At 39.0% G+C, this 10021-nt stretch overlaps 1 protein-coding gene across 1 annotated transcript; it reads right to left on the bottom strand.

Annotated features, from left to right (window-relative positions):
* Positions 1 to 2844: 2844 nt before the first annotated feature.
* Positions 2845 to 9201, bottom strand: LOC104544084 (mitogen-activated protein kinase 12-like; the record flags this gene model as incomplete). Its single annotated transcript, XM_010188841.1, has 6 exons — positions 2845 to 2915; positions 3690 to 3863; positions 5448 to 5526; positions 6219 to 6298; positions 8344 to 8415; positions 9087 to 9201. Coding segments are annotated over 6 exons (591 nt in total), but the record flags the coding sequence as incomplete, so codon positions are not given.
* Positions 9202 to 10021: the final 820 nt, after the last annotated feature.

Below are 10021 nucleotides of genomic sequence, written 5' to 3'. Positions count from 1 at the left end.
GGGAGATTTTAAGTGCTGTAGTCTATGAAACTGCTTCTGTGTTACTTGACTTACACAACCAGTTGCCCTGCAGTGTATTCAGGAGGTGGAGAATTAATCAGCACAAACAGCAGGCGTTATGAGCCCCTATTCTTTCTCTGGGGCTTTTCTAAAGCCCTACAGGACTATTTCATACCTAGATCTAGTGAATAACAGCATCTAACAGATGCTTTGTTCTCTGACAACCTTAGCTGAAGCAGACCAGAAACATCCAATATTTGAACAGCAGATCAGAAAGTACAAAGCTCAAAGAATCCCACCCAGCTCATGTGTCTGGTAGTTCTGCATCAAGAACAAAGTGGATCTTCTGAACATATTTTGCAGGACACACATTAGCACTGACTTTAGCGTTATCCTGTAAAAAACCCAGAAAACAATCAAGAAGCAAAATTGTGAGCCATGTCTGGCCCATACCACCACATTATCAAAACTGAACATGAACAATGAGTTTTCAGTATAATGAAGACCAGTACTTAACGGGACAATCAGGCTCTGAAAGAGTCAGGGGACACATGGGTTTTCAGGGCAAAGGTCCCATATATCCTATCAGAACTCTGTTAACTCAAATTTCTCTAACTCAAAGATGTATATGCTGATGACCATCAATCTGACTTCAGCTTTTAAAATCAAGCCAATAAATGCAGCTGTTTAAGCACTGAAATCCTGGTCTTCAGAATAAAGCAGAGATGTTAGTAAAACCCAAGATGCTGCAAGAAATAATTAGGTGGCAGTAGGACAATCAGATCAGCTCTGTGGCTGAATTAAAGCTTGGAAAATGAGAGAAAGGTTAGGATCTGTGGTCTAACCTGACTTCCAAAGTAAACTACATCAGCAGCTCATATTACAAGAAATGTACCTACAGTATTAGGTTTCACACAGTTCCCTTATACTGAAAATACTATTTTCAGGGGTGATTATACATTTGGGAATACATATGGGGAAAATAAGACCATTATTCTGTAAAAAACAAACCCCCAACCTTTATTTGTCACAATACATTTCAAGTACATGCAGAAGGTATTTACATTTCTCTTTAAGGCAAACAGAAATTGGGTTCTTATTCCTGAGTTGCTTAGCACCAGCAGAAATAGCAAACAAAAACTTGGGCAATGTCTCTCCCTTTGAAGCAGCAGCTGCCTCCCATGCAAATATTTCTGCTTTCACCTCGCATTTCTTTTAATGAGCTGTTTATACTAATAATCTCTATTGCTGTTTGGAGCGGTTTCTGCAAGATTTCAGTCTCTTCGCAGAAACACCTTGCCAAGATGTGACCAACTTTCCACGCTTGTTACTTTATCGTACAACTGTTTGCTGACCAGGCAGCACAGCAGGACTTCTGCCCCTGCTGGCACATGCATCAGGGCCTTTTCTTCAGTGATTTTAAGAGTTCTGTATTCTCCCAGTATCTAGAAAAACTAACATCATCCTCTTAGGTCTTTCTCATGCAGGCTAGCCACTTCTCCAATATGGAGTCAAGATTAAGAGGGGGAAAAGTTCACCTCAGCCAATGTAAGGTTATCCTACCTCTGAGAGACTATTACAAACTAAGCACCTAGGAAAATACAGTAAATGAACCCAGACAGCAAGAGAAACTCAGGAAGTGTCAAACCAATAACCCATCAGGAAGCCAACTCCTGGTAAGGCAGCTCCCAACAGAAGGTCTGAGGGTTTTCCTCCCCAAGTAAGATGAGTTCAAAAGGCTAAAAAAAGAGGAACAGGGAACAGTTGCTAATTCTTCACCTGGCAACACCTCTGTATACTGTGAACAAAACAGCTTGCTGCAGGTATTCTCAATGAACAGCTGCAGCATAGCAATTACATCCTCATTTTATTTTCTATAATGTGACAGCTTTATTTCTAAAATGAGCACCGCTGATTTTTAACCAGTACCTCCTCTGAGAAAATGCACTTTCTCCATGATCATTTTCAACACTGAGATGCTAGAGAGCTTTCAGAATTTTATAAAGTCTTAAGAATTTCTTCCTGGAAATCCTTGATCCCTAGTTTATTATACAAAGAGACTGCACTGTATTAAGAGGAAAATATTGTACCCTTGACAGCGACTGTTTATCCATCGAGTGTTCACCTACTACAATTGTGGAATCTTGTCCTGCCACACTGGTAACTTTGAAAAAAATTAGGACATTGACATTGATCTTGGACTAGATGATCTTTGTGGTCCCTCCCAACGTGGTATCTATGACACTTCTCTATTCATTGCCTCTTGCCCAGATCTGTCAGAAATGGCTGGAGCTCAGGTTCTTCTCCCCTCACACAGGACAGGGGACACCAGCATTCATATGGGCTGTGTTACCACTCCTGTTGCACCAGCTGAGGTAGCAGAAGCTGATTTGCCTCCCCACGCATCTTAGTGAGGTGAAGTATTCCAGAGGAAGTCACACAAATACTTCTTGCACTCAGGACAGTTCAATGGCCTTGGAGAGCAGCCATGGCACATCTATGACATGCTGTGTCTCAGCTTGCTTAGGGTGGTAACTTGTACTCTTCTGATCTCTGGTCTGAAGAATTAGTCCTACCTGATCTTTCGAGGCACGAGGTTATCACTGTCTGAATGCTTTCGTGCAGAAGGAAGAAGTTGTGAGCAAGAATAAGTTTCTGGACAGTTTTGAAATGCTACTCCTAAAGGCACCAACTTCCACATGCAGAGTAAAAGACATTGCTCTTTCTCACAGTGCAGATGAAACAGATTACATCCAGTTTATTTATAAAAGTTTTATACACCTGAAATATCACAAACATTTACAACTTTCCTGCCTTCTTCTGTGAAAAGACTGAATCACACAATTACACTGAAGTCTCCTTTGACTCCAATGTTTGTGATGGCTTGAAGTTCAGTATCTCTTTATATGTAATGCCTGGAAAAAAACAGAATAAACATAGCGTTGTTGGCCTAATAAGAAAGAAGAGCGGCACAGACATGAGCAAGGTGCAACACCCAGTTTGGTTGGGCTCTGATCTAAGCCAGGAAGAGAGAGACCTCTTCAGGTAAAAAAGAAAGAGTACAAAAACTAAGGGAATCAAAGATAATTTTTTCACCATTTCAGATTTGAAGAAGTAACCCAACACTGAAATGCTGCAGGTGCTTTCAAAGGGATGCGAGCACTGACTTTACAGTATAGTGCGCAATATCCTCAGAAAGAGCTACTGAGTACATCAACTTTAAAAGTCAAGTCCTCACTTAAAAAGCAAAATACAAACCCCTAACTTTAGAAGAAAATTAGATTCAGGCTCAAATCTCTGCTGAGACAGCTTCTCTCAGGGAGAAAAAACATATCTAACTTAAAATTAAGGCCAGCACAGTTGCACTCCTATAGAGCCAATAGCTGAGGAATCTGTTTGCCTGTCCTGTCCACTGGAAGGAACATGTTACAGAAATGGTTTCTCTCCTACATTGCAGAAGATGGGAGAACAGACACACAGAAAAGGGGAGGAGCAAAGAAAACCTTTGGGGATGGTTCCAGAAGGACTTGATAAGGGCAACACCAGCTTATCAATAGTGTTTCTCTATCTTACTGCTGTCTAGTTACTCTGTTCCATCAGAAACAGAGAAAGTAATTTGTAAAGGGGAATACTCTCATTTCTGGATGGCCCGTCTGGTCATTTTTTAAAATATCACAAAATTAACTCACGCTTCCACTCATCCAGTGGAAGATCCATGTTATCAAATGTGTCATCATATTTCTCAGCTTCAATTTCTTCCTCAGGATCATGAATTGGTTCAAAGTAAGGATGCATCAAAGCCTCAGCTGCTGTGACTCGCTTCTCTGCATCCAGCACCAGCATCTTCTCCAGAAGGTTTACGGCTATTGAACAGAAAACAAACAGTGCATTCAAATCATGCCACTGATTCCAGCTTCTACACAGTGATGTTGCCCAGAAGATACTTTAAATAAATACAGAGTTACAAAGCAGAATCATTGAGTGTTTAATGTATAGCCAGTGGGGACCATCAAAATAGTGTTGTGAGCAGGCTGGGACATGTACAAAGCCTGATGCAACATAGAGGAGCTCTCTTGCCTCTGTATGCAACACAGCCACATCACCTCAGCCAATGACTTCTCAGCTTCTGGCTCCAGGACCTTTGTGCTTAGGGGCTTCCCAGGTGTCATACTGCCACCATGTTGTGGTTGTAAGGTACATCACCACCTGACAGCAGCAGAATGAGTGGGTGGGTGCAGAGATAACGAGAACTGCTTGATATGTGATCAAATCCAAGCTCAAGTACCCTTTGAAGTTCACTAAGACAAGTCAGTTCTCCATGCTCAGAATCTCAGCACTGACTGCTATGTCTTTTTGACCTCAGCTAAAACATTTCATGGAAATCTTCTATGTTCCCCTCAAAGGGTTTTGAATCAGGTCCATGGTTAGACTGTCAAATTGGGCTAGCGTAAACAAATATGAGGAATGATTTGTTTATTCTTAGTTTTTCTATTCTGGAAGGATGTTCCTGGGTTGGGTGGAGCAGCTAAAAGGAAGAAGAGACAGCAGCATGGGACAGGATGCTGCAACTTCTGCTTGCCATGTCGTGGATTCTCTTTAACCTTGTCTCCCAGACCATGAGCACTTCTTCTCTACGTAAGTAGCAGCCAGATGGCCACAGAGGTGATGGAAAGAAATGTCCTAAAAACTAAATGGAAACGTGCAGTTTGCTGTGGCTGAGGTGGTCAGTGAGCTAACCATGCAGGCAGGGTATGAGCTGCTTATTAATCATGTTTATTTCTATTGTCTCTGAACATATAATTTTAACTTCTTAAATTGAGAAGATTCAGTTATCCTAATTTATATTTTACTACAACTGGTTTTGTGAGTGTTCAGGTCATTGGGCAACAGATAAGTTTTGGGCAGAGCCATCTCAGAGCACTGGCTGCCCTGGGCCATGTCACAGTTATGCACCCTTGGCATGCTCTTCTGGCTGTTTATATCTCCCCAAATCAAAGCCAGTGCTTCTCAGGAATGCACAGATGTTTCTCAGGATGTACTCATTCCATGACTAAAATGCCAGCTTTCTATTTGCTTGCATTTCTCCTGTAGATAAGATTGAACTTTCACAATTATATTTCCAATACAATACAGAGAAAAATTTATTACTTAATCTCCTAGGGCTCTTGAGAAAGCTGCTCCAGAGTAAAACCAATAAGCAACTGCTGGACCAAAGCCTAAACCACAAAATACTTATTTTTTGGTGCTTCTAAGAAAGACCTGATTCCTGGCAGGGTCTAAACTAGGCAAAGTTCAGCCACTACAATGAAAGTTATGAATTATGGAAAGCAAGAGATAGAAAAGCACAAGAATCATCGCATAACCCATCTCATGACCAATACTGCTGCTGCCTCCAATGCAGACAAAAGAACAAGTCAAATTGTACACATCCACACAAACTGTCTTACCCAAAGGATTCGCATACTTCAAGATGGATGCAAAGTCTTTTTTCTGGACTTTTGGGAGGCTTTTGATATAGTTTTTTGCCTTAAAAGAAACACAAATATTAAATTAGACCTTTGCTGCCTTTGTAATACAACATTAAGTATATGCTTAATAGGTAACTCAGCAATGCTTTGATAGCATATTGTACAAATGAGTGGTTTTGAGGTGATTGTCATGGTTTATATCTACATTCTTGTTGAAATAAACTTTTTTTTAAAAAATCAGCCCTTAAAGTGACGATTAAGAAATCATAATATAAAGCTTTAATTATTAGTGTTCCATATTTAATATCAGTAATTTTATAATGAGTAATTTTAGGTTCTTCATAGTCGAAGCTTAAGGATGCTAGAAAGACATCCACATAAGAACAGGAAAGACAAAGCCAGAGACATCTGCAAACAACTGGGTTTTCTGAATAGGTTCATGTTTTCAGTACATTTCCAATAAAAGTAGTAATGCATCAACCTAACTGTTTATATGGTACATACTAGAAACTTTGAATTATTTAAATATACAGATTTTTCAAGTGTTCTCTTCATTTCACTTCTCTTCACCACCACCCCCCCCCTCCAATCTCCTGTAGCTATTATGGGTGTGCAAAGCACTTCAAGGCAGAGATGTACCATCAGAGGTCATTTCAGTAGTCCATACATATTATCTCAGACAGTCTAAGAACTGAACATGGCTTAAGTAAAATTAAGATGTAAACCCAACTGACAAAGCAGAATACTCACATCTTGACTGTGCAGTTTTTGAACAAAATCTTGAGTTGGTGTACCCGTTATTTTCATTATTTCTGTGAGTTGGTCCAGATCTGAATATCAGAAATAAGGAACAAAGTCTTCCAACAAAGAAAAATAAAGCACCCTGCAAAAATTGTGCATGTCTTCCCCATTGGAGAATAAAGCAAAAATCACAATGTGACAACTGAGCAGATGATTTTAAAAAGATGAGATGAAAGTTCTCCACTCTTCTTGCAAAAAAAGCAAAGACACTGAAAGCACCTGAAATAAAATATCCTATAACTAGGGAACATATCCTCTATTACCATCAGGCCTCCTCTGTACTTTTTGTCAAAATCAGTCCAAAAGTATTGGAATATCTGAAAAATCAACACACGTATTACATGTGTTGCCCCGGTCTATCCAATACTTAGGTGACATAGAGGCAGCAAAAGTCACAGGGAACATCAGGTGGTACAATACATGGAACAAAAATCAGAGGAAATCAGTCTGTGTTAGTTCTTCTACACACTGACAACTTTAAAGAGGAAATAAATTAATCCCTCTCCTCCTCAATTCCCACAAGCTTAGCTTGGTTCCAGATGCTGAGATGTTGGAGACATTGGGGTGAGCATCAGAACACTCCCTAATCTTCTGAGTCCTAAACCAGCATAGATTAATCAGCAGCACTATTAGCTGTTTCAAAGAGGAAACACCATATTAAGGGAGACCAATGCTGTAAAGAACAGCTTTCTGACTTGTTTGGAACACTGGTGAGAGCAGAGGAGAAGCCAGAGGCTAGGTCAGAGCTCAGGGCACACAAGGATTCCACAAGACTCTGCAGAAAAAAGCAATGGTGGGTAATGCTGATGAAATAAATGAGTAAATAAAATCCCATAGCAAGTTTGATGGATAACCTATTGATAATACTAAACCAAAAACCCCTTAAGTTAGCTGTTTTCTTATTCACCTACCAACAGCTGAACCCATGGCTGCATTTCCCTGACAATAGGTAATACCAATTCACTCAGAGGCCAGCATTTGCTGAAGTCTCCAAAGCCCAGTATAACTAGAATACTAGCTTTTCCACTCTCACATTTACAGTGCAACTTGACAATTACGACTCGTTCATTTCCTTATTAACATACCAGAATGCTCAAGGTTAGCACTAGTTGAGAAACACTATGTGTTAGTCAACGGCTGCTCTTTGGCAGGCATCTTAGTATTTTCTTGGAACTAATGCACACTTAAAATCTGTACAGCTGAAATAATTTGATGTATTCTACCTTTCCATAGTCCCTGTAATTTTTTTAATGTGAATGCAATCTTCGTCTTTTACGTTTTTCCTCACAAAACAAGAATAATATAATACATACAATGAAGCCCTAATCTTACATGTTAATACTTAAATACAAATACACCTAAAATTAAATAATTGTGATTCTGTGATTCTGTAAACAAGTATTTGCTGACAAGCAAACTGACTGCAGCTCCACAAGGGGAAAAGCAGTGCAAAATGATCAAGCTGAGCTGTCAAACACACAAAGCTGGGAAAGAAAAAAAAATTTAAAAATTCTTGCTGTCTTCTATTAATACTGTCCTCTGTTAACTATGACAACTACTACTGCCAATGAAGTATCATTTGAGGTTGATTTTTGGCTTAATCTTAACTATGTTCTTAATTCCTCAGCAATGAAATGATAGGACTAGATGTTTTCTGTAAATACAAAACATTTTACTAGATGTTACTTACGTAACATTTTTTGGTAAAAGTCTCAAAAAGCATGAAATGGACTAGCGTGTGCACATAAGTTCATATACTACAGCAGAATCCTCTGTGCACATTCTGGAATTGTGGATTCTATTACTAAAAAAAAAATCAAAATATGCCTTTTCTATCATCACAGAAACTTTTACCTGATGATTTGAGACACGATTCAAGGATCACCTCTCTATCTAGTTTTAATTGGCAGATGTGCAAAAGTGGTACAGATATCAACTAATTAATGAGAAAAGTGTAAGCCATTCTACTATTAAGTTCAATTTATGCATATCAGTTTTTTAGCAGACCTACTGCATCACATAAGGACCTCTCATCATTTTCTTACATTACTGCCATAAATTCACTGAAGGATACGATCATTTCCTTTGAACAGAGGCCTTCCTGTTATCATCTCAGCCATTATACAGCCCACAGACCAGATGTCAACTGAAAAAGAGATCAACAGTCACATTAAATTGCTGAATACTTTTCCATTTAAATGTATGTAAAGTTTCATTTAAAACATATTTTAAAGAAGTGTAAAATTTACCTTTACAGCCTGTTACAAAATAAATGAGTGCCTTGCCAAGTATGATGAACAGTACAGGTAAAACTAGCAGGCTTTCTAACTGGAAAGAAAGGCTACCTAAACTGGAGATAATTGATAATATACACAATCAGTTTCTCAGTAGCAGGCAGATGCACGTGGGAAGTAAATTTTCAGTGCTTTCAAAAACTTCCATAGTTACCCTAGCATTACTTGAATTCCCTCCTGCCATATTCCCGTCTGTTCGAGTTACAATCAGCGTATCTTTGCAGGAAGATGACAGTCAGTGCAGAACACAAGAACATAGTCCAGACTATCACTTCTGTATACATTTATATCCCTTTTTTCCCCAACCACTGTGGCACTTTCCATTACACAAAAAATACACCAAAACAGCCCCCAGACTCACAGCCAACAAATGATTACTTGCAATTTATCTACAATTTGCATAATTATATTGTCATTTCCACCTCTAATTTCTCACTCACTTCAGAAACAAAGACTTGCTTATATGTTGCCTGATTCAGTGAATGCTTTAGCTCTGTTAAGACCTTTCTGAAGAGATGCTGACCTGTTTGCGTATAATGCATCCAGTTAAGTATCACCTCTGGGGCTCTGTACCACCTTGTAACCACGTAACCGGTCATCTCGCTGTCCGTATGCCTCGCCAATCCAAAGTCCAGAATCTGTAGGGGAAGCACAAAGAACATCTTGAGCAGACAGATAGGTCTCTATTTCATAGAGACTAAAACTAGTAAAGAAAATAAGAAATTCTTCAATTATTAATTAAAAAGATACTGGCTCCATTCAATGCAAAAAATCCCTTGGCCATGGAATCACCATCATACCACGTTAGGGCTAAAAGAATAGCACCCATTTTAGACTGTATTCATTGTGCTCATATCCCAGGTGGCACAATTATTCAAGGAAGTGTTTCAATAATGTTCTGAAGTAAGGAGATATCACTATCTCTATTTTATGAGTAACTCTTACAAGTGAAGGCTTCTTCTATGTTACATTGAAAACCTGCAACAAAAGTAGGGAATTCACATTATTTAGTCCCACTGAGTTTTCTCCAACTGCTCCATCAACTACAGAACAACCCTCTGTAAGGAATGCAAGACCAGTACAATTTTTTAAAGGATTATACACAATTCAGCTTATTTTTAACTCTCAGATATTTACCTCTCAATATAGCAACATGTACAGCAGCAAGATTAAACATGAATGTTAAGGCTCTTTGTCAACTTCTACAAAATTGGCCTAATAAGGCCCACTTGCACCATCAAAAGATGGCACCAAAAGATGTGGTCAACATTGAGAAAATTCCACTCCTGGAAGGACAGTCAGCTCATATTTATCAGGAAGCCCATGCTTCTAACAAAAGCAGGGGGCTTAGGTAAGTAAATTCCATTCATGATAAATCATCATCCACAGAGAGTTGAATATCTAGCTTTGCATGAACAGTCACTAGTTGCCATGTGCATCAGATTTTATATATATATA

The sequence above is a fragment of the Mesitornis unicolor genome, unplaced genomic scaffold (genome assembly GCF_000695765.1).
Source record: "Mesitornis unicolor isolate BGI_N332 unplaced genomic scaffold, ASM69576v1 scaffold30587, whole genome shotgun sequence".
Taxonomy (NCBI): Eukaryota; Metazoa; Chordata; class Aves; order Mesitornithiformes; family Mesitornithidae; genus Mesitornis; species Mesitornis unicolor.
Note: the sequence above shows the minus strand (reverse complement) of the source record. Positions and strands in the feature narration are given on the sequence as shown.